Source organism: Hyperoodon ampullatus (assembly GCF_949752795.1).
Source record: "Hyperoodon ampullatus genome assembly, chromosome: 19".
Lineage (NCBI taxonomy): Eukaryota > Metazoa > Chordata > Mammalia > Artiodactyla > Ziphiidae > Hyperoodon > Hyperoodon ampullatus.
Window position 1 is genome coordinate 42,209,612 of NC_136932.1, and position 25,363 is coordinate 42,234,974.

Consider the following 25,363-nt stretch of genomic DNA (forward strand, 5'->3'; position numbering starts at 1 on the left):
GGGAAGATCCCACATGCCTCGGAGCGGCTGGGCCTGTTAGCCATGGCCGCTGAGCCTGCGCGTCCGGAGCCTGTGCTCCGCAACGGGAGAGGCCACAACAGTGAGAGGCCCGCGTAACGTAACAAAAAATTGAGTGTATTTATATAAACACCCCATGCTAGGTTCTTGGATGATACAAAGATGAAATAGGTGTGGAACCTTCTTCCATACAACCCAGATGAGGAAATACTGGTGTGCTCAGCAGACCACTTCTCAGGATGCTAATAAAAGTTCATGGTAGGAGGATAGGAAGTTTGTGGTCAAATACATGTGGGAAACACTGAGTTCAACAAAGTTATAAAGAGTTCTCTACTCTGGGGGTTCTTAGAACCTTTAAAATGTTCCCACACAACTGACCACCCCCACCCCCCTGGAACTCATCTGTTCACAGAGTACCTCACTGGACTAGTGTCTCATGGAACGCACTTTGAGAAACACCATTCTGGTCAACTGACGCCAAAGCAGCACGTAAGCGCTACAAGAGATAGAGGAGGACAAGCACTGTGTACTGGTGAAATTTTTAACAAAGACAAAAAACAGAAGCCCTGGTGTTTGCCCATTTCCATGGTGTGAATACTTCCATCGTGGCTGACTTCAAGCTACCAGCGTGACATCACTGAACACAGAGCTGGGCAGAGAGCATAGAGCTGATGCCAGGACACTACTCAAGTCTGGGGAGCCAAAGCTAATTCCCAGGCAGGAGAGTGGTGGGCAAGGAGAAAGCAGCCTGTGCTCATCCATTCCCTCCACCCAGTCTGACTCTTCTTGTGACGAACAGCTCATTGTTACATATAAGCCGAGGGAGCCAGGAGGAATTAGGATTCACTGCATGAAAAGCTACATTACCATTTAAGGGATCTGCAGGCCCTTTTGAGAGCAGCAGCCCACCTTGAAGATTTTACCACCTCCAGTCTAATTCATATATGAAATGTGGTCACTGTGTTCAGAGTATTTAAGAACCTAATGCAGGGCTCCTGTGCTTGGGGGATGGGAAAACAAAAGTCCCCAGGCAGAAACCACAGGATCTAGTGACCAGTATGGATTCGTGATGCTTACCTGCCTGGCTTTTTGATAAATGACCCCAAATTTGAAGGTGTTGTTGACGTCATGCTCATCGTAGGACACGATCATTTGGGAGGCCTGGAAAATGTGGGAAGAAGAAATCAGATTATTAACTTGGAGGCAAAACGAAGAGGCAAGTGGAAGGGGAAGTACCCATTTTGGTGGAGAACATGCCCCCCTGATATGAAACATCCACACATGGAGGAAGAGAAAGGGTGAAGTCCAAAGTACACGGTCAAGATGCAACTTCAAAGGTCTCAGCTGTTCCCAGCCCCTGGACTTCCGCCAGTGGTGACCAAACCTCTGGATCACCCATTCCATTTCCCTCCAGATATGCCAGCCAAGGCCTGGACACACAGGCAGTCCAGCAGGACATGGGGAACTGACTTTACCCCAGTGTTTTATCTGGGGAGTAAAAAGTGAAGCCGGGACCCCAAAACCAGTCAGCGAGGATGATGCTAGCTCCAATTCCACCTCTAAGCAACAGTGTGATTTTGAGCAAGGCACTGCTCCTGCCCAGACTTCAATCCCCTTTATCCATAAGATAAGAGGTCTCTAAGGAGGAACATACGCTAATTCAACATGCAAAGAAAAAATAAACAAAAAAACCCTGACCACTGGTTCCATCTAATTTTCTATTGTGCTTCAAAGAGCTGGTCAGAAACACTAAGCTCTCATTTTGAATCCACTGCTTTCACCTGTGCAGCTTTGAGTGAGCCACTTAACTTCCCTGGGCCTCAGTTTCCTCATCTGTTTCTTTATTATTATTATTATTTATTTATTTATTTATTTTTTGCCATGCTGCGCAGCATGCGGGATCTTAGTTCCCCGACCAGGGATCGAACCTGTGCCCCCTGCATTGGAAGTGCGGAGTCTTAACCACTGGACCACCAGGGAAGTCCCTCCTCACCTGTTCAATGGAGATGTGTGGCTGTGAAGATTCAGGGAGATCAAGCACATGAAGTGCTGAGCACACAGCAGCTATTATCATCATCATCTATGTAAACCCTCCAGAAAGATCAGAGTTGGACCAGCTTGTTAGGAAACACAAGACTTGGGGACTATTGGGATGGTCTCTGCAATAAAAAGGAGGGATTCGACCACATGTTTTGCTACAGGAAGAACCAGGCATGACTTTTGGGCCAGAGTATGTGGCCCATGTCAGGTTGTCACCCCTGACATATCTCTGTGTGGCTCTCAGCTGCCTGAGGAAATGGACACTTCTCAGCTCCCCCTGGAAGAACAGCGCTGCCCGACCCCAGAGGGCGCCCCCCACTCCGGCCTGGGATGAGTCAAAGGCTTGGAGCAGTTGCCCTGCCCGGGAAGAGGCACCCGGTCATGGACACCTTCCAAGGAACATTCTAAACTCTGTGAATTGTAAAAACACACACACATCTCAGCCAGATTAACATCCCAGCCGGACGAAGCAGTCCTTCCAATCTAGAAAACATGAAAATACAGCTGCTCTCCCATTATTACCAGAGCCGGAGGCTTTCCAAGCTATAGAGAAAACTATGCAAAAATGAGAGTCATCGGGTTCTCTCAGTGGCTGTGATTTGACAACAAAAATTGCCAAACTTGTAGTTAAGTTAGGGCTTTATGATGGGGTTTTGATGTTTGGTTAAACCTCACAAATTCAGCTTTAATTATAAAGGGGAGGGCAGTCTGAATGATAGAAAATATTCCATGGAGCACAGCATCTTACTGGGAAGCGCCTACAGATGCTCAGGGGGTAAAAGAGGTGTCTGAGAGAAGGGCTCTGGCACATTCTCTGTGCAGGAGAGGACCCTGCCATTAGCTCAGCCCCCGCATGGGGACAAATAGTGTGTCAAGCCCAATTGTGAAGATATGAGTCTTCATTCCAGGGGGTTCTGGGTATCCCAGCCAGGACAGGACCCCTCTTCCCTCATCAAACGTCTCACCTCCTGGTTCCTGGCTGTCAGAACTGGGACTCGGAATGGACTGAATCAGCGCCAGCCAGCCTGCCGCAGCGAGCCCCGGCCGGCCCATGGTGGATGCTCGGAAGCACTGCCCCGCTCCCACGGCCTCTCCCCAGGCCCTGTGGGCTCGCGAAGCAGCAGCCAGTGCCCTGGGTCTCCTCCTATGGCCTATTTAAAGCGATTCACTGTCCATGGGTGATTAAGTCCTCTCACAGCATAATTGCTCTTGAGCGGGCTTGGGAGTTTGTTTTGTTATTATTGCTCTTCTCCCCACCCACACCCCGACATCAGAACTGGGGTCAAGATCAGGCCAAGCCTAAGGAAACTGTTAACAGAGAACCAGCCAAGTTTATTAACTAGGGGGCCGGCGGAGGCTTGTAAGGCCTCAGACCTGTAGTAATGCTGGCAACAGGGAGCGGAGGTCTGGCCTTTTATTTCTTAGTGGGGTTCTGCCTTCTGCCCGCCTCGCCCCCTTCCTGATGGCTGACCAGGTCTGCAGCAGCCCCCAAGCTAGAGGCAGAATCACTCCCCAGCCGGGCACTGGCCTCAGGCAGGTACGACCAGACTGAGAAGCTGCACCATTGCTACCCGTCTGCCACCTCCACACAGCTGGGGACCAATTCCAGCGGGCTGGGGACCCAGGCATGGCTGAGGATGGGTTTCCAGCAGATCAGTTTGTGAAGGGGTGGGCAGGGAGGGGGGAGACATGGAGGTTTATCATGGAGACCGCGCAAAACCCCCCAAGATGCAGAGAACGTCCCACAGAGCCACAGGCGTGCAAATCCGTGCCAAATGGCAGAGCCCTGAGCAAGGGGAGGGGGAAGGTCCTCACCTTGGGGTACAGGACGGGGTTGAATTTCAGCCCCACTGCGTCGTCACAGAAAGCCTAAGCAGGGAGAGAGAAACACACAGCTCAGGGGCCACGTCCATGGAGGGCACCTGCGCTCCTCTGCCCACCAAGAAGAAGAGCATGAGGCCAAGACCTGCGGGGGTCAGGGGGCCTGGGGTCAGATCCTGGTGCTACTGCTCACTCGCATGTGGTCAGGAAAGTCAAGGGACCTTCCTGGGGTTTCCTGCTGAAGTGAGGCCACCGAAGGTATCCGACACAGTTCTGCCTGGCATTCCCACTCCCAGAGTGTGGGTCCAACCCCACCCAGATGACCATCCTTCTCACCCCACTTTGATCACTCCGTTTCCAAGTTCCCAGGATCCCAGAGAAGTGACATGGGCCCCTCCACCAGCTGATGGCTCCTTACCTGGGTGGGGGGCCCTCCATCTCAATCAACAGCCCGGTCATCCCTCCACCCAACCGTCCTCGGCTGTGAAGTCTCCCCAGCTGCCTGTATTCTCCAGCCCTGTCTCTCCATTTCTCTTGTCTCCTGAACTAGCTGTGAACTTGGGGGCAGAGACCATGGATTGCCCTGTTCCCTGATCAGCCTCAGCAGCGAGGATGAGGTGGGCAAGGTGTAGAGGAAAGGAGGGGCATCCGCCAACCGCTCCCCCCAACCGCATCCATGCAGTCAAGGGCCCAAGAGGACAATGGCCTTCCCCTCCCCAAGGGCAGAGTCCACCCAGGACGAGCCTCCGCCCCTACCCCAGAGGCCAGACCTGGCCTAAAAGAGGAAGCCACCTCCTCTCAGTGTCAGCTTTTACCTTGGCAATCTGAGGGACGCTGGGCAACTTGCTCAGTCCAGCCAAGGGGATCCGCTCATGTACTGTCTTCACTTTGGACCTGCACATGTGCATGAGGATGAGAAAGGGGTGTCCACAGAAATGGAGTCAATGAGGAAGGTGGCTGAGGTCACGCCAGGCCACAAGGCAGGTACTTGCTCCACGTCACCCTGGGTCAGACCTGCCTCATTCCACTCAACCCAGGCATTGGGCGCTGCACTCAAACTGGAAAATGGAGTACTACTTAGGGACCCCATGGAAATGCATACTCAAAGAACCTGCCTGGTACAGCTGACTGCAACTGAAATACGGAAAATGCAAATAGCTACCTTCAAGTTCGACATTACTTTTTTGTTTCTTTGTGGGTTTTTTGTGTTCTCCAGAAGAACTGGGCAGAGCTTCTGGACATATTGGGGTCTGACATGCAATTAAACCTTTATGAAAAGAAAAACTAGTATTTGAAAATCTGGATTTACGTAAAATATAGATGGGATGAAAGTTGCTTTATAAAGGGATTCACCATAAGGCTAAATTTAGCCTGTTCCCCTGATTCATTCAGCACATTATGAAAGTGTTGAATTCTACCGAATGCTTTTCTGCATCTGCTGAGATAATCATATGGTTTTTAATCTGTTAACCTGGTGGATTACATTTCTCTTGAGCTATATTTTCAATCCATGGGTAAAACTCCTCTTGCTTATGATGTATTATTTTTTTCATATCCTGCTGAATTTATTGATATTTTATTTAGAGTTTCATATCTATGTTCAATAGCAACACTGGCCTATTTTATTTTCTTGTACTTCCTTGTCAGGTTTTGATATCCAGGTGTTACTCCAGCCTCGTAAAATGGCTGGTGAGCATCTCATCCTTTGAAATAGTTTGTATACCATAGGAATTTTCTGTCCCTTAAAGGTTTGCTAAAATTTGTCGGAGATTTCACAGACAAATCTCTGGGCCTGCTGTTCTTTGTTGGGAGGATACCTGTGGCTATCACTTTGGTTCTTTTTTTTTTTTTTTGGCTGCTTGGGTCCTCGTTGCTGCACAGTCTTTCTCTAGCTGTGGCGAGTGGGGGGCGGGGAGGCACCCTTGTTGCGGTGTGCGGGCTTCTCATTGTGGTGGCTTCACTTGTTGCAGAGCACAGGCTCTAGGCGCGTGGGCTCAGTAGTTGTGGCGCACAGGCTTAGTTGCTCCGTGGCATGTGGGATCTTCCTGGACCAGGGCTCGAACCCGTGTGCCCTGCATTGGCAGGTGGATTCTTAACCATTGCACCACCAGGGAAGTCCCCCAGTTCAGTTCTTTAATGGTGAATGTTTAGGTTTTCTACTCCTTATTGAGTCACTTTTGGGAATTTACGGGGTTTTTCTATAAAATTATCCATCAAGTGCATTGATATAAAGTTGTTTTTGGTATTCTCTTAAGATTTCATTTCTATTTGTAGTTGTGTCCCTTCCTTCATTGTGGAAATAGTATCTGTTTGTATCTTTTCTCTGTTTTCCTTAGTCAGCCCTTGCTGGGGGTTTAGTTTATTAATCTTTTCAAAGAGATAGCTTTTGGTTTTGTCTATTACCTCTATTCTTTTTTAATTTTTGCTTTCTACTTCACTAGCTTATTCTTGCCGTTTTTATTTCTTTCCTTCTATTTTCTTTGGGGTTTTTTTCCCTACTATTCTTTTCCTAACATCGTGACCTGCATGCTTACACCTTGAATCTTTCTTCTTCTTTAAAAATGCATATAAAACTATACATCTCTCCCTAAGTACCACTTTAATTGCATCCCACACACTGATAGGTAGTATTTTTTTTTTTTTTTGCCGTACGCGGGCCTCTCACTGTTGTGGCCTCTCCCGTTGCGGAGCACAGGCTCCGGACGCGCAGGCTCAGCGGCCATGGCTCACGGGCCTAGCCGCTCCGCGGCACGTGGGATCCTCCCAGACCGGGGCATGAACCCGCATCCCCTGCATCGGCAGGCGGACTCTCAACCACTGCGCCACCAGGGAAGCCCCGATAGGTAGTATTTTCGTTGTCACTTAGTTCTAAATATTTTGTCAGTTTTTTGCAATTTCCCCTTCAGCACCTGAGTTATTTAAAAGGGTTTTCTTTATTTTTTTAACTTTCCAAATATATGAGTTTTATCTTTCAGTATTTTTATTGTTGATTTCTAGTTTAATATTTGTATATTCAGGGAACATACCTTATATATTAATTATTCGAAATTTTCTGACTTGATACATGGACTTTTTTTTCATGTTCCATCTGAGCTTGAAAAAGAATGTATTTTTTTTCTCTTTTGTTGAGTTCAAGAATGTATGTTACAAGATCAAATTTGTTAACTGTGTTGTTCAAATCTTCTATATCCTCACAATTTTTTGTCTGCTTGGTCCATTGGCATCTGAGAGATGTTACTGAAATCTCCCACTATGAGGATTTGTCTGCTTCTTATATTCCTATCCATTTTTGCCTTTTTAAATTCAAGACTTATGTTACTAAATACAAGTTCACGACTGTTAGATCTTCCAGGTGGACTGTTCTTTTGATAATCATGTAGGCTGAGGCCTCTGAGGGGTCCAGTAAAGGGCATCCTTCTCTGCCCAAGTTATGAACAAATACAGAAAAAAAGAAATTAAAAGTAATTTGGGAATTAAAATAACTCCTTTGGCACTGATAAAGGTGAAGAGGAAGCACATGAGCTTACTGTGAAGGTGCAGTGGGTCTTCTGACTACACCCCAGAGTTACCCCCACGCCCACAGGCAGTGCTGGGCAGGGGCAAGCCTCCTCTCGTGGGGTCTGCTCAGGTGGGACTTACAGCACAGGGAGCAGGGGGAATGCCCTGAGGGCAGCTAGCTCCAAGAGGGAAAGGGAAAAGGACACAGCTATACACATCAAGTTCTTACTCCCAAATTTAGCCTTGTATCAAGGGGGTGAAGAGAGCCAGGGGTGTCACACAGAAGCGTTCCCTTCACAGAGCAAGAAAATCAGGAGTAGGGAAGGATTCCCAAGTTACAAAGGAGTGTTCCTTTTATCCCTACTAACACTTTTTCCCTAAAACTCTATTTTGTCTGATATTACTATTGCTCACCAGCTTTCTTGGTTAGTATTTCTCCAGCATATCTTTTCTTATTTCTTTATTTTAAATCTTTCCATGTCGTTTTTCTTTAGACATGTCTCTTATTAAGTAGAATATAGCTACATTTTTAGTTCAGTCTGATAGCCTGATATTTTCATAGGCTAATTTATACTTGTGATTACTAATGTATTTAGAATTACTTTTATCATTTTGTGTTTTTAATAACCCTGTGTTTTCTTTTTACAGAAACTTTACAGAAGTTTCTGTAACTTCTAATACACATATTTATATTTTTCCAACAAACCCTAAACTTACTGGCTTTCTCTCTCCTGAGGAAGGAGGGGACACAATAGCTACTGAACTCTTCCCTCCCACTGTCCTTCCTACATTTGTTTATAAATTTAATTCAAGAATCCTTTTTTTTTTAAAAAAAATACTTCCTTTTTCCAGTCAGTAATTAAACTTATCAACATAGTTTACCTATTTCTTCTCACTTTTTAGTTGCATCTTTCCTTTTGGTTTCTCTTTTCTTCGAGATGAAGTACATCCTTTAGTAATTCTTTCAGGGAGAGTCTGTAACTGATATATTCCCTTCATTTTTTTAAATATCTGAAACAGCTGTCTACCACCACTTTAAAGATATTGTCCCATTGTCCCGTGGCTGATAAGAAGTCTGCTCTCAGCCTAGCTGTCATTCACAAATAATCTGTCCTTATCCTTAAGTATCTTTAAAATTTCCTATTTATCTTTTTTTTTGCAGTACGCGGGCCTCTCACTGTTGTGGCCTCTCCCGTTGTGGAGCACAGGCTCCGGACACGCAGGCTCAGCGGCCATGGCTCACGGGCCCAGCCGCTCCGCAGCATGTGGGATCTTCCCGGACCAGGGCACGAACCCGTGTCCCCTGCATCGGCAGGCAGACTCTCAACCACTGCGCCACCAGGGAAGCCCTGGTGAGTCATTTTGATCTGCAGATTTAAGTCTTCAATCAGCTTAAGAACATCCATTATCCACATGTTTAATTCCTGTTCATTATCCTCCACATTCATTATAATTTTGCTTATCACTTTATAGTTGTTGTGTTTACCTTTGAATTATGTGAGAGCTTCTTAAGCGTATTCTCAATATTACTAACTGGGTTTTCCACAAAGTTGATTCTGCTCTTTACTGTTTGTAATATCATTTAGAATTCTTCCTGGCCATTTTTAGTTTTTTTATATTATTTCCTTAATTTAACCAGCACCTTCTTCATATCATTCTATTGCCTTAATCTTTTGTCTTTAAAACAGCTTATTTTTTTCTATAAGTCTGCCAAAAACACAAAGTTAATAGATATCTAAATTTTATTTGGCTTTCTATAACAAATCCTTTTCAAAGTTTCCCTGCCTTCTAAATGCTAGGTTATACTTTTTTAGATGCAGAATCTTTTCTTTCACCAAACTATGAGGGTTTTTTTTTTTCCCCCTCTCCTTCTTTTTATATCCAAACTTGAAAAAGGAGACATCTACTCAGGCTTGTTATTTATCTCCAAACTGTGAGTAGATTCTCCTTGGCAACTCTCATGGCACACACAGATGCTGTTAGAATTCTCTCCTCGGATTTTAGGCTAGAGAGCTGGCTGTTATAAGACGTCAATTAAATAATCCAGAAGCCTGCAGGGAATGAGGAAGAAGCTGGGAGAGGAGTCACTGCCAGCGGAGGAATTTCATCTCTGCATAATTTCTTCTTTGTGCCTGGTAAAGTTACTAGGCTGTGGGACCAATTTTTTTATGTCTGGTTTTCAATTTGGCCATTACTCTGGGTACACGATGTGATTATCCAACTTCCTAGCTGGTGAATGGCTTCTCTCTGCCACCCCACTCGCTGGATTTCTGTTTGGGAGAGCCACATTTGAGCTTGGGCTCCCCAGGGCACTGATTTCAAATGCTATTGACCCCAAACAACAAAAGTGGTTCCACGTAGAAAGACCCCTGACTGTTCCAGGGCTCACCGTTACTTCTAAACAGCACAGAATTGTCCCCAAATCTCCAATTTCACATATTCCCACACTACATTGCTTTCTAAGGAAGAAGCAATGGGGTTCAACTCTCAATATCACCTACATTACAGTCCTAACTACCCCACAGATGACAAAAAAAAAAAAATCATCAAAGTATGTTGCGTGCTGGGCATCTTTCTCTCATTTTTAGTCCAGGTGCAGCATTTCAGATAGGCTATATACTAGAAAAAGAGGGTTAGATCCTTGTGTTCAATTAGCTTCTTACTCAGGAATTCTACCCAACCTGGGTCTGATTTTTATTAAGAAAGGAAGTAATTTTCTTTACAGAGGTTCACCTAGCTCGAAATCCTATTAGGAGATGGGGATCCAGGTATTACTCTCTCAGAAAATTGGCTCTAGCGATTTAATGGACTCTTCCTTGCCTTGCAAACATCATTTCTAGCCAGGTGAACCTCAGCAAAGAAAATTGCTTCCTTTCTTAATAAAGAGCAAACCAAAATTGGATGAGTGCTGACAACTTCCTTGTACCAGCGCCCCCTCTCACCTCTCCTATAGCAAGGCTATGTGTCCCTGCCCATCCCAAATTTATCTCAAAATCTGGGCAGAAAAAAAAAGAATGTTATTGCTCTTTTCCAAATACCTTCAAGGACTTCCACTTAGATTCACAAATATGGACTGGGAGCTTGACAGGCTCATGGCTAAGCACCAGCACTGGTCTTCCCAGCTTCTCCACCAGCCCACCAGGGACAGAGGTAAATAAGACAGACTCTGTGCACCCACAGCGTCCTGTGTAAATCACTAAAATAATACCTGCACCACATATTAAACTCCTCCATGTTCCTCTCCACTAGACCATAAGCCTGCAGAGAACACAGACCATCCCTCTGTCATTATTGCAAAGGAGGTTCTACAAAACACGTTAGTCACACCAAACAGAAACCAGTTCCAGTTCCTGCCCTTGAGGAGGTCATATTCCAGAGAGAGGTCCCCAGCTTAGCTGTGAATCAGTGCTCCTGTTGTGACCACGACTCCGTCTCGGGTGCACACAGATGCTTTGGGATCTATTTTCCCTGACTGGCTGCACACCGTAGGTAGTATTCTGGCAAACCCTCTCCCGGGACAGGTTGGAGTTGCATCTCAGCAGGATAAGCCATCTTCCTCAGAGTCCTAGTCCCCACAAGAGAGGCAGGTTGGGGTACAGTCTAGATGACCTTGAACCAGATACCACTCTGACTCCCGCAATCAGCCCCAGGCATAAACACCTGGTCTCCCTGCCTGGCAACTCAGACATAGCCCCAAGATTCCAGCCAGGTCTGTTTCCCCAGCACACCCAGAGCAGACTGGTCAGACTGGTATTTCTGGGTCCTGGCCACTAGAGGCGTGGCCTCTAACAGTGCAGAAGCCCCACCTGAGAATGATCCGAAGGTACTCAATACCATCCGCCTCCTCACACTTGATGGACAAGAGCAAGTTCCCCAGACTGCTGCCGGTACAGTAGAAGTTTAGATGATCCTAGAGACAGAAATCAGGTGTTAGCAGGGAGGAGGGGACCCTCCGGACATGTTCCCCCAAATCACCTCCTTCACCAGGAGTCAGAAGCCCCAGAGCAATGAGGAAGAGAAGGATGCTACTGCTGTGGCTGCTATTGGTGATGATGGGGGGAGGGTGGAGGAGGGGAAGAAGGAGAAGGGTCACAGTAAGAGGCCCAACTGAGTCCCAGGACGTGCCAGGCACTGGGCTGAGGGCCTAAGAGCCCTTATCTCCTTTAATCCTGACTACAACTTCATGCAGGAGAAAACATCATTATCTCCATTTCACAGATGGGTAAACCAAGTCCAGAGTTGTTAACTGTCCAGGGTCACACAACTAATAGTGAAAGATCCAGGGTTCAAACCCACACCTGTCTTGACCAAAGCCCAAGTTCTTCACCACAAGATATCGAGTCCACTTCCAGGGGCAAAGCTGGACTCTGTGTCTACAAGTCCAGAGGCAACGCTTGCCAATTCAGACTATTTGTGGGAATAAAGCTAGGAGGATCACTGGCCCTCCACCCAAGGGGAGCCAGGAGGTCCTCCAGACAGTGGGTCTCTTCCTGGCCCAGGGAGCCCATACCAGACAGGCCATATCAGGATGCGGCCCTCGAATCTGCACTTTAACACATTCCCCAGGGGGTTCTGATGCAGCTCCTAAGACTGCAAAGCTGCCTTAGGCCGGAGATTTCCGGAATCTGCCTTCGGGATTTCCAGAACCTGGCAAGTCTAATGGGAAGAATATATTTAAAGAAATGTAACTTTGTCACTTTTAAGCCATCAGAGGCTCACAGCACGTCATCCAGTACAAGTACTCAGGGGGACCTGCTTGAATGAGGACACGAGAGACTTGTACCATTTTGACAGAAACAGACTTCCAAGGTGTGAGAACCTATTTGTCCCTTCCACCCTCCTTCACCCCCAAACACTACCCATTCCATCACCTCCTAAAATATTTGTTGGGGGTGATCCCCACCCAGACTCATCACACCAAGAGCCTTCCTAACTTCTGCACACCCTCTGTCCGCCCCATCCCTGCCCAGGAGCACAGCCAGTCACACCTCTCCAAGAGGACACAGGCAGGCAGCAAGGACCGGGAGGGCGACTTCGAAGAGGAGAGACAGAGATAAAGGGGCAACTGGAGAGGAACGCTGGGTTCCTGGGGCCCTCCCCCTCCAAAAGCTATTTTTGCCCACGGGCCCCCTGGGCCTCACCTTCCCCAGGAAGTGCCTGCGGTAGGCCCTGGCTTCACCCTTGCACTCGAGCTTGTAGCCAAACGTGCTGGGGCTGAGGTTGTCCTCTTCCTCCTCCTCACAGATGCTGCTGCCCAGGGAGGTCGGCGTGCTCACGTTCTCAGGGTCCTCAATCCAATAGCCCCCAAACTGGGGCAGGACGATCAGGGGGTATGGGCCTCCCTTCTCCACCACCTAGAGGCAGAGGGAGGGTCTTGCACTGCAGCCTGCCCTGGGTCTGCAGGAGGCGGGGAGAGGTGCCAGTAGGGGTGCCCTCCAACTTCTGAACTGCTCCAAGGAGGGGATCCCGTCTTTGAGGCCAAAAGCAGCAACATGAACCCCTCCCCTAAGCCCTACAACGTCTCCAGCTTCACCAACCCTGTAGTTTCAGCAGTGCAAAGCTTGGATGGGTACCCCCAATTTGAACATGGAAAAGCTGAGGTCACAAAGGGAAAGGTGGCAAGAGGCCTCAAGCCCTCAAGTCCCAGGGCCAGGGTTCTCTCCCACGTGGGGTGGGGCAGGGACCATCAACATCATCACCGTCAGCTCCCCCAGCACCCCCCTCCAAAGACAGGACCCAGAGCTGCAGTGCGGCCAGGGGAGTTCCTACCTCGTCGATGCTGGGGTACGGAATGTAGTCGTCCTGCAAGACAAACCACACAATGTCACCGTTAGTCCCGGCAATGACCACAAAGTTTGATCACTGTTTCCATTCCCCTCTCCACTCCTTACTCCAGATGGGGTAAGGAGTAGGCCGGGGGGCCTGGCAGGCTGCACCAGGGCTTTGGGAGCATCAGTGGGAAGAACACCGGACAGAACAGCCTAGAGGCAGCTCTGGGATCTGGCTTGAGTTCTTCCCCAAACTGACAGAACCTGAGTGCAAACCCTGCCAGCTGAAGATGCAGTATGCAGAGCGCTGCGTCCCACACTCCTGTGACCCAGCTTCTCACCCTAGGATGCTGTAACAGGAAGATGACCTCTGGTCCCATCTAGCCCCCTCCAGGAAAGGGGGTTAACCTCTAAGTGATAAGCTGCATGCCTGGGCCTTGGCAATGGAAGCTGAAGCTGAGAGCTGATGCCTCCGGAGCCTGGAACATAGAGCCTGACACCCCTACGTGCTGCATGCGGTCTGTTTGCAGGAGCAGGTGCAGAGAAGCCAAGCTGAGCCACAAGCCTTGTCTCACCAAGGCCTCCACCCCAGCACACCCTGAAGCTGCCCCAAAGGCATCAAGCCAGGGCCCCCCTGGCTGCCCACTGTGCACCGGTCAACACAGTGTGGCCACTTAAGTGGCTCTTGGTGAAAATAAGAGTTAGACAGTGTAAGATAGCAGACCCCAGCATGCCAGCTCTGTCCCCTGCCTGTCACCCACCCAGCCCACCTTGTTCTTCTGGGGTCCCGGCTTCTGCTCTTCAAGCTTGATCCCCTGCAGAAACAAGGAAAAGAGGATCCATGGAAAAGCAAAGGTCACAGAAGACAGGCCAAACAGAGGAGTCTGTCAGGAGCAGCTGCCTTAGCTGGGGGTTAGTAACAATAGCAGCAACAGCTGGCATGTGCTGGGCCCTTATACACTCAGGCCTCACAGCAGCCTCAGGCAAGGCAGCAGCGTAGGGGGTTAAGAGCGTGGACTCAAGCCAGATCACCAGGATTCAAATCCCAACACTACCACCTATGACCTGATGGGCAAGTCACAAAACCCCTCTGTAGCTCGGTGTTCCCATCTGTAAAATGGGAACGAAAACGTCACCTACTCTTGTGGTGAAGATTAAATGCTGAGAGTGTGTTAAGCCCTTGGAAGATTGATCACTATATAGTAAAACTACGGGTAGGCAGCATTTTCATCTTGGTGCTTAAATATCTCCACCAGGCTCTCTCAAAGCCAGGAGGTGAGGGGTGAGGATAGGAACCTGCATCTTCGGGTGTCATCGATGCCCACATGTTGGACCTCATGCCATACCAGCTCCACCCCTCCCTGGTGGGAAGGTCCAAGGGTGACAGGCAGGCCACCTGGTCCTCATACTGCCGCTGTCGTACTATCCATGACCCTTGACAAAGTTGAGCCTCTTGCAGCCTCCATGGCTTCATCTGCAAAATGAGGATTCTAACACCCACCCTCCCGCCTCACAGATGTGTCACCACAAGGGACAGGCACCATGACTGGGCCTGGATTAAAGGGGATCATCTGCATTTATCTGGAAAATGCTCTTCCAGGGAGCCGGGCCCGGTCCTATAGTCACGTTCTGAATTAACTAGGTTTTGAGGGGGTGGGGCACATGGTGTTCCCAAGATTGTTTGAATAAATCCAATGAGGGTGTGAGACGCTGGGACACACAGGGACACACTAGGAGAAACAGGTCCCCTCTAGAGAGAAGAGTGTCCAGAAGCGGCCGCTGCCTGATCATAATAATACACATCAGCATCTTGGCCTTCCATGGCGCTCCCTCTGTTTTCTCCTTTGAAGCCATCAGCACCTATTTACCGACGAGGAAACTGAGGCCCAGGGAGTAGGTTGCTGGCCTAACGTCACACAGCTTGTGAGTGACAGCACCTGGATTTGAAGCTGGACTGTGTGTCTACAAGTGTGTCTACAAGTGCAGCTCCGAGAGCCCACAGCTCTCAGAGCCCAGGACTCCTGCTCACTGGGTGGATTTAGACTTGGGCTTCTCCAGACTTGGCTGGGCTGAGTCACCTGCGGCGCTGTTCAAGAGGGCGTGGGAGGGCGTGGGAGGGCCCCCTCCGGCTGGACAGGTGCTCCTTTCCACACACAGGGATAAAAACCACCTGAGTGGCCAGCAGACCCTGTCCAGGGAGGGAAACTGGGCGGATGCGGATGGGGGTGACGTCAGGAGTTTGCTTTGTTTGTCCCGCACTAGTCATCCCTGCCTGGGAACAGCCCTGGGGCAGGACAGCAAACCTCCTCCTGTGCCTTCCCCCACCACGGAGCCACCACGCAGCCCTGGGCCGTCTCTGTGTGTCACCCTTTGCAACAGGTATTATGATTATGTCCCCCTCCCCCATCCCCAGCCGTGAAAACACTGAGGCTCAGAGAGGTAGAGTGACTTGACCAAGGATGCTCAGCTAGAACTTGAACCTAGGACCAAAGGGATCCAAAGCTTGTGCACTCAGCCCCTGTTGCTTCACAGGGATTGTGCCCTTCTTCAAATCCCTAGACTCTTGGTCTGGGAGGTCAGGAGTCCTGGATCTTAGTTTCAGCTCTTCACAACTCTGAGTACCCTGGATACTTCACTGCTCTGAGGCTCAGTCTTCACGCCCGCAGCATGAGAAAGGGCACCCACACTCAAGGACAGACTCCAGCCACACTTCATAGAAGCCGCTTCCCATGCGAGTTTCATACAGGCAGAGGAGTTGGAAACTGTGGCCCCTCGGAGGCTGGGACCCAGTGGGCACGTGGTAGAGGCCCAAGCACTGGGAAGTCCGGTTTCAGCCACCAGCAATCTCAACTGAGATGAAATTGACCAACAGCCCAAGGGTGTCAGCCGCCTGCCGTGGAGACACACAGGAAGCAACCAGACCCCTGGGACTTCCCTGGTGGTCCAGTGGTTAAGACTCCACGCTTTCACTGCAGAGGGCGCGGGTTCAATCCCTGGTCGGGGAACTAAGATCCCACAAGCTGCACAGCGTGGCAAAAAAAAAAAAAAAAAGACCCCTGTCCTTGCCAGGCTCCCAATCTAGTTGAGAGGACAAGCCAGCAGCCTCGAAACATGAGGACAATGAGGCCGGTTAAGTGGGGCTGGAGTCTGTGCTCAGAGAAGCCCTTTGTTGGGGAGGCCGGGGGCCCTGGCTAGTGGTGAGGGGTGAGTGGATAGTGGGAGCAACCAGAGAGAAGGCAGGGTGAGCCGCAAACTCCCCGCCAGCTTGCCAGAGTGCGGGGATTCCGTGACTCGAGGTGAAGATCCCAGCTTTACTGAGCACCTATTACACACTGCCTCCCATCACTCACTGTCAAGGCCGGTGCCCTCCCTGTTTCCGCAACTTGACTGTACATTCCCTAAACGCACATAAATCAGTTTGTAGTCTACACACTGCTGGGCACAGAGCAGGATTTTAATAACTTGCTCGTGATAATGACACAACCACTAATAATAGTTTTCCCTCAAACAGTCCCTCCCCCTCCCCCCTTAGGGAGACCTGGCTTTCCCATGAGGACCACGCTTGCTGGTAGCAGCTGCCTTCTCAGCATCTCCACCTGCATCTCTGGCCCGTTGTGGGCACACTCTCTGCCTCTCCTCCTAGAGCTTCCATCACTACCGGATCCTCCTTCCTGGAGCCTGCAGCAGCTACTTAGGGTAAAGAGCACCATAATATAGTGGCTAAGCCTTGAAGCTACTTACTAGCCCTGAGCCCTTAAGTGTTTTATTTAATATCTCTGTGCCTCAGTTTTCTCACCTGTGAAATGGGGATAATAATACTATGCCTACTTCCTGTGGGCCTCGTCAGGAAGACATGAGATAACGCCTGTCAATCTCCGAGCCCAGAGAAGTGCTTCTAATACGTGGGCTATTATCAGCATCTTCTTCCCACCTACATTTATTAAGCCTTCTGGACCTCCCCCCCATATTCCCTAGGGCAGTGGTTCTCATTTGTGAGCCCTGACCCCTTGGTGAGGGGTGATTATAAAGGACTCCCAACACTGAACACTGATTTTTGTGCAATGCCTACAAAGTATTTACATATTTCTCATTTCATCCCAACAACCATGTAAGTGGTATTTTACATGTAAGCGGGCATTCTTATTTATAGAAGCTGTGATCTTGTGATTTATAATAAGAAATATATATTTGGTCTCCATGCAGTTTGAGGCACAGAGCTCCTAAAACCCCTGGAATTTCCTAGGTGATCAGAGCAACGGGAGCATCTTTTGTTACAGCATTTGCACTTTTGTCCCTGATTCCTAAAACAGCTCCAGAGCCATAAAGGTGAAAGGAGTGTCTTGTTATAAGTTTATGCTAATGAGGTAACTTTTGGGAAGCCCCTAAGGATGGAGGCTTGTTGCCAGGAGAACCAACCCCATTAGACGGTTGGAACTTTTGGAACTTTCAGCCCCACCCCCAACCTCCAGAGAGGGGAGAGGGGCTGGAGATTCAATCAATCACCAATAGCCAATGATTTAATCAATCACGCCCATGTAAAGAAGCCTCCACAAAAACCCAAAAGGACAGGGTTTTGGGAACTTCCTGGTTGGTGAACACATGCTGTGCCCAAAGAAGGCATAGAAGCTTGCACCCCTTCCCACATACCTTGCCCGAGGCCATTCTTCCATCTGGCTGTTCCTGAGTTACAGCTTTTTATAATAAACTGATAATCTAGTAGTAAACTCTTTTCCTGAGTTCTGTGAGCCACTCTAGCAAATTAATCAAACCCGAGAAGGGGGTCGTGGGAACCTCCGACTGGTAGCCAGTGAGTCAGAAGCACAAGTGCCAACCTGGACATGGGATTGGTGTTGAAGTCAGGGGAGGAGGGTGGTCTTGTGAGACTGAGCCCTTCACCTGTGGGATCTGACACTATCTCCAGGTAGACAGTCTCAGAAATTGAGTGAAACTGTAGGGCACCCAGCTGGATTCGCAGAACTGTTTAGTGTGGGAAAACTGCCCCAAGTCTGGTGTCAGAGTGAGGTGAGAACAGTGCTGTGAGTAGACAGAAAGCAGGAGTGAGAAGCTTAGAAAAGGGAAGGAACTAGTGCTAGCGAGTATTAGATGCAGGATTTGAACTCAGGTCTGTCTCCCACTCCGCTGCTCTGCCTTGCAGACATGAGATGAGTCCCCTAAGAAGGAGCTTTCTTTCCAACCTATTCCAGGAACAACGGACCCTCTCAAACCCTCCCCACATCCGTCTGCCCTGCTGGCAGGTTCTGTTTGTCTTCTCTCCATCCTTCAGGCGGGAGCCGTCCCAGAATCCTCTGTGCCGTTCGACATGGAAATGGCCTCAGGTGGTCCAGGCCATCAGGACTGTGAGTTCTCTTTTCTCTGCCCTCCCTCCAAGGACCCGAGTTTTGCCTGTGGGTTCTGCTGGTGTCGTGTCCGCTGAGGTCACTGCAGCATCCCCACCCGGTGCTTGGCTCCCCGACAATGAGGATGCTCACCTGCATTTTCTCCAGCATCTCAAAGAACTCTGCTGACTGAAAGACACAAAGAGGGTAGGGAGAGAAAGATGGGGCATCAGCCAGGATGTCTACTGAGAAAGCCTGACCGTTGACCGTCTGGAAGCTCAACCCAGGGCTTCCCCCAGGGACAAAATTCATTTGGATCAAAGAGAAGATAATTTGATCTTGCCTTTGCAGGGCTGGAGGGCCAGAACACCCCATACAACAAGAGGGGGAAGAAAGCATGCCTGGGCTGGCAAATGGCCCTGGGGAGAACAGTTACTCAGTCTTTGTCAAGAGGGAGGGGTCCCTGGGAAAGGCCAAGGTCTCCAAAACGCCTGTCAGCCCTGGGATTCAGCCTCCAGCAGGATTCGTGTTTGGGATGTTTTCAACGCAACAGTGAGGCCAAGATGTCCCACACAAGTAGTTTTCCAACTTTTGTGGCAACACACAGCTCCTCTGTCTTCTCACAGAAGTCTCACTTAGAACTCCAACATACAAAACCAGTAAACGCACAGCTGCTCTGGCCAAGGCAGAGCCCCTGATGTGCCACCTCTGCCTGTCCCTGTCCCCTGTCCCCAAGGCACCTTTTGGGACCCAAGAACTGGTGAGCAAAACCTAAAAACCATTGAACTGCAGCCTCCAGTGGCCTGGATGGGTTATTTTTAAAATCGTAAACTACATAAATCCAAACTTTTAACCTACTTTGGTGTCACCCTTGTAAACTCCAGGTAAGACCAAAAGGAGAAAAAGTAGAATGAAAGGGTGAGGGACTGAAAGCTCTACCCTAATAAACACATGCAGAGGTTGCCCCAGAAGTGTCCCCACTTCCCGTTCTGTGAAAACAGCTACACTTTTTTGTCGTAAGATCACTGCCCACATCGGGGCACTGGCAAGCCACGAGTTAATGAGCACCCAGAAGAGACAGTCCCCAGATGAATACGAAACAAAAGAAAGCAGTGAAAAGGAAGCATGTCCTTGTCACTTCTTCATGCAGAGGCAGGGCATCCACCCTGCTTTCCTCTGCAGGCACCAATGGGCCAGAATTGCCTGTAGCCCCGTCACCCTCAGCATTCTCAGAAGAGAACCACCATGGAAAGGACCCTTGTGGAGTCACCTGCAGAGACCTGGCCCTGCTGCAGACTCCAAGTGACCTCTCCCAGGCTAAAGGTGGCCCATCAGAGGCAAAGAGTCTCTACCCCCCAGCAGTTCAGGTTCCAGGGTCTGGAAACCCCACTTGTGAATGTACAGGGTTGAGGACAAGCTTGGGTCACCCACATCAAGCACCCTTGACCAGAAGCAGCCATCAAACACCCAGCTCTCAAACCTATCCTTCCCACTTGTTCTGTGTATTCTTACCAACTCCAACCTCCAGGATACCAAGAATAATAGACATAAAGAACTTATTCAGATCAGTAAGCCTAAAAAGATGAGCAAAAAGAGGACAAGGAGGTAGAAACAATCAACAGTTTAAATACACAGACCTCTGACCCAACAATTCCTCTTCGAAGAATGTATACTATAAACACACTTACACATGAACACAAAGATGGATACAATATAATGGCCATTGCAGCATTTTTTTGTAACAGCAAAAAATGGAAACAACTTAAATGTAGGAAATTGGTTAGAATAAGCTACGTAGAATAAAATACAAATACTATGAAAGACTGTGTGCCAATAACTGAGATGAAATGAACAATTCCTAGCAATACACAAACTACCAAAACTGACTTGGGAAGAAACAGAAAATCTAAAAAGACCTATATTAAATAAAGAGATTGAATTAGTAATCCAAAAACTACCCACAAAGAGAAGCCCAGGTCCAAATGGCTTCAGTTGTGAATTCTACCCCTTAAAGAAGAAGTAATACTAATTCCTCACAAACTCTTCCAAAGATAGAAGAGGGAATGCTTCTCAACTTATCCCATAAGGTTAGTACTACACTGACACCAAAATTAACATCACAAGAAAAGAAAACTACAGACCAATATAGCTTATGAAAATGATGCAAAAATTCTCAACAAAATTCTAGCAAACTGAATCCAGCAACATAAAAAGAACTACCATTTGACCCAGCAATTCCACCCCTAGGTATATACCCCCAAGAGAAATGAAAACATATATTAAAAACATATGTCTCTGGGCTTCCCTGGTGGCGCAGTGGTTGAGAGTCTGCCTGCCGATGCAGAGAACACGGGTTCATGCCCCGGTCCGGGAAGATCCCACATGCCGCGGAGCGGCTGGGCCCGTGAGCTATGGCCGCTGAGCCTGCGCGTCCGGAGCCTGTGCTCCGCGGCGGGAGAGGCCACAACAGTGAGAGGCCCGCGTACCACAAAAATAAATAAATAAATAAATAAATAAATAATTTTTAAAATATAAATAAATAAATAAAATAAAAACATATGTCTCAGGCTTCCCTGGTGGTGCAGTGGTTGAAAATCTGCCTGCTAATGCAGGGGACACGGGTTCGAGCCCTGGTCTGGGAGGATCCCACATGCCGTGGAGCAACTAGGGCCGTGAGCCACAACTACTGAGCCTGCGCGTCTGGAGCCTGTGCTCTGCAACAAGAGAGGCCGCGATAGTGAGAGGCCCGTGCACCGCGATGAAGAGTGGCCCCCGCTTGCCACAACTAGAGAAAGCCCTCGCACAGAAACAAGACCCAACATAGCAAAAATAAATTAATTAATAAACTCCTAAAAAAACCCAACAACATATGTCTCAAAAACTTGTATGCTCATGTTCACAACAGCAATATTCATAATACCCAAAAAGCAGAAACAACCCGAAAGTCCATCAACTTTTGAATAAACAAATTATAGCACATCCATTCAATGGAATAGTATTCAGCCATTAACAAAAAAAAGAATGAAGTACTGGCTCATGCTACAACATGTATAAACGTTGAAAACATTATGCTAAGTAAAAGAAGCCAGACACAAAAAGCCACATGAGTCCATTAATATAAAATATCCAGAATAGGCAAATCTATAGAGACAAAAAGTAGATTTGTGGTTGCTTAGGGCTGAGGGAAATGGGGGATTTGGAAGGTGATAACTAAAGGATATATGGTTTCTTTCTGAGCTGATGAAAATGTTCTAAAATTGACTGTGGGTAATGGTTACACAATTCTGTAAATATACTAAAAACCACTAAGCTGTAAACTTTAAATGGGTGGTTTTATGGTACTGAATTATATCTCAATAAAGCTGTTCAAAAAGAAAAACTACTCAGTTATTCAAAAAGAAAGCAGTAGATCTATATTGCTTATATAAGAGGCTCTCCAAGATATATTAAGAGGTGGGTGCAAATCAGAACATCACATAGAATACGATCCCTTTTTCATAAAAACAAAACCTAAAATGACCTATATGTATGTATATAAATGCACAGAAAATAATACAGAAGAATATACCTCACACTATCAAAAAGTGATTATATGGAGAAGGCGGAGAGAATAGTGAAGGGGGTTTTGCTTTATACATGGCCTGCTTCACAAGCAGGTAGACCTACATTACTGGCATAATTCAATTTCAAAGAAATAAGTTTTGGAAAAGAAAACAGAAAAATGTGCAAAGGACAGGAACAAACAACTTGCTAAAGGAGAAATGTAAAATGACCAATAAACAATTGGAACATGCCCAACCTCCCAAGTTATGAAAGAAATTAAGATAATAGTAAGATAACATCTTTCACCTATCAGATTGGCCACAATTAAAAAGAAAATCCAGTGTTGGCAAGGACTGTAGGTAAGTGTGAGCCTGGTACTTTCTGAAGGGCAATTTGGTACTATGTGTCCAAAGCTTGAAAAATGTTCACGTATTTTGGCCCATAAACCGACTTAAAGGAATTTACCTGAAAGCAATATTTGGGCAACTACACAAAGATATGTATACAAGGATATTTGTCGAAACACTGTTTATGGGTAAAAAAAGTGGAGAGAGCTGAAGTACCCATCAATGAGGGAAAGAATAAATCATACAAGGAAGTATGCCCGTACAATAAAATACTCTAAGAGGAGATCTGTGTTGATTATGCTACTAGGAAGAGTCATGTTGTACTGTTCAGTGAGAAAAGTAGGGTTTAGAACAATGTGACCCCTTTTTTCTCAACATATATGTCTTCATGTTGAATACACACATCACCCTCCAGAGAAAAATATCTTGAAGGATATATGTCAAAATGAGTTATAAGTTAAGGATAATTTTTTTCCTTTTTGCTGTTCAGTATTTTAAAATTTTTCTATAACAATTATAAATTATTTTTGCAATTAATCAACTGCAAAGACTTCAACACATAAGCAGAGGCTCTGGCATGCCTTTCTTTGCTTCTCCCAACTCCTACTACATGCCTTTCCTGTACCCTCATAAGACGCTGTGCCCAAGGACACAAGTTATACAGCCTTTTGTGCCCACAGAAAGCCCCTGAATTCAGGCCAATTCATTTCCAGGTCTAACCATGGCCTTGTGTGTTATAGACTAAGAGTCACCCCCATATCCAGCTTACCCCCTGGGATCCATATAAACTGGCAACCAAAAATACCTTAGGTGTGTTCCTACACAATGCCCTTGTGTTGGTTAATCAATTAACCCCAAATGATTAAGTGCTGGCAAGGCATGGACTGGTCACTGGAAGTACTAGGCAAGGGTTCCATTTCTAGGGTACTTGACCTTAATTATGAGACAAAGTTACACAGGGTTATGTTACAGATGACCAGTGGTTCAGAGGAGGCATGAAGCACTTCTTGCCGGGAGGTAAGGATATTAGTTCTGTACTGCTGTAGAACAAATTACCCCAAAACATGGTGACTCACAACAATGTCCATGGGTCAGGAATTCAAAAGTGGCTTCATTGGTCAGTTCTGGCTCAGGATTTCTCAGGCGGTTGCATTCAGGATGTCAGCAGAGGCTGCATCACCTGAAGGCTTGACTGGGATTGGAGGATCTGCTTCCAAGATGGCGCACTCACAAAGCTGTCAGCAGGAGGGCCCAGTTCCCCATCACACAGGCCTCTCCATCAGTTGCTTGAGTATCCTCAAAACATGGCGGCTGACTCCCCCGGAGCAAGTGATCCAAGAGAGAAAGCATGAAGGAAGCTATACTACCTTTACACCATCCTTTCCCTTTTATCCTGTTCTTTAGAAACTAGTGTCCACGACCAGCCCTCACTCAAGGGGAGGAGAATTAGGTTCTGAAGGAGAAAAGTATCAAAGAACTTGTGGACATGTTTTAAAACTACCACATCAAGGAAGTCTTCTTGTAAGAGGCTGGATTCCAACCAGACCTTAAAGGATAAACAGAAATCACTTGATAGAGAGGGTGGAGAGGACATTACAGGCAGTGGTAACTGTGAGGGCAAAGGTGGAGAAGCACGGTGTGTACTCAGTGAATGGTGAGTGGATGAACCTGGCTGCCTGAGGCCTCTGGGTCAACATCCTGAAGTTCAGACTGGAAAGGAGGGCTGGGGTCTAGGCCTGAGAGATTCCGAACACCAAGAATTCAGGCTTAATCTGGAAGGCGCTGGAGAGCTACTGAGGTTTGGGTACAGTAGAAAGATAAAGTCGTCCACAGTATCTGTGGGGGATTGGTTCCAGGGCCCCTGTAAATACCAAAATCCGAGGATGCTCAAGTCCCTTATTTAAAATGGCATAGCACGGTTGCCCCCTTTATCCGCAGGTTCCACCAACTGGGGATCAAAATTGAAATCTTTAGTTGAATCTGTGGATGCAGAACCCGTGGATACAGAAGACCAACTCAACAGGAGGGAGCAGAATCCAGTGGTCAAAGCCAGGTATGGGAAGTGACCGACCTGCCACTGGCCGGCTGTGTGGCACAAGGCACGTGATTCAATCTCTCTTACTTCCCTCACCTGAAAGCGGGATCAGCCCCTGCCTTTCAGGGCTCATGGAGGATGAAGTAAGAACGTGGACAAGAAGTGCCAGGGCCTGGTCCAAGGCCAGCACTCAGTAAACAGCAACTACTATAAGGAACTATTAGAAAGTTTGCTCTGGAAACAAGCTTTGTCCTGTTGGGAGATGGTCTAGTGCCTTCAGGATAGTTAGCTTTTCCTGATTTAGCTTTTCTTGACTTCATTGGTCTTCCCAGAGGCAGCGTGTTTAGATTACTGTTAAAAATGGGTCTATTTCCCGAATGAAGATGCTCCATGGCCTCAGGGCTGGCACAGGTGGTGAGATGAAAGGGCTGTGATTCAGTCTCAGACCTGAGTAACACACTGGGTGGACAATTGCTGCGTGGACAGTGTCCAGGGAAATCAGCCAGTGGCAACTTGGCCCCAGCTGGCCTAGCCCCGCTTCATGGTGACTTGTTGAACTTTCCAGTGGGACAGTTCCAACCTTGGCAAAGAGCAAGTCTCCTTTTCCACCCAGAAGCAGGGTGACTCAGGCCAGCCTGGAACAGCAGCTCCGGCCACCGAGTCCCACCCTTGTCCACACCCCCTGAGGTTGCTTCACGCGGCCAAGGGCGCACAGCAGGCACTCAATAAATGCTCACTGACTCACTGGCATTGTCCCACAGGCCCTTTAGGACAGAATGCCTAAAGCATTCTTCGGAAGGGGATCCCCCTGCATTGGGAAGCCAGGCGCTGGATTTTCACAGAGAAATGTAATTCGGCCTTCTCATCAATAGCAGCGGCCCAGCTGTCTAATTTATTATTAGCAACAGCCATCAACACCCAAATCAGAGCAGCGGCCAGCATTTCCCCTTGGGCTCT

At 47.9% G+C, this 25,363-nt stretch overlaps 1 protein-coding gene across 1 annotated transcript in view; it reads right to left on the minus strand.

Annotated features, from left to right (window-relative positions):
- The window catches only part of RAP1GAP2 (RAP1 GTPase activating protein 2), a gene marked incomplete at both ends in the record, with an annotated part of 216,889 nt that overhangs the window by 37,302 nt on the left and 154,224 nt on the right, over window positions 1-25,363 (minus strand). The window contains 8 exons of the mRNA XM_079725572.1: window positions 1,096-1,179; window positions 3,874-3,927; window positions 4,695-4,773; window positions 11,184-11,287; window positions 12,519-12,731; window positions 13,147-13,179; window positions 13,916-13,960; window positions 18,635-18,670. Coding sequence (XP_079581698.1) covers window positions 1,096-1,179; window positions 3,874-3,927; window positions 4,695-4,773; window positions 11,184-11,287; window positions 12,519-12,731; window positions 13,147-13,179; window positions 13,916-13,960; window positions 18,635-18,670 — 648 coding nt within the window. The remainder of the gene's footprint in view (window positions 1-1,095; window positions 1,180-3,873; window positions 3,928-4,694; window positions 4,774-11,183; window positions 11,288-12,518; window positions 12,732-13,146; window positions 13,180-13,915; window positions 13,961-18,634; window positions 18,671-25,363) is intronic.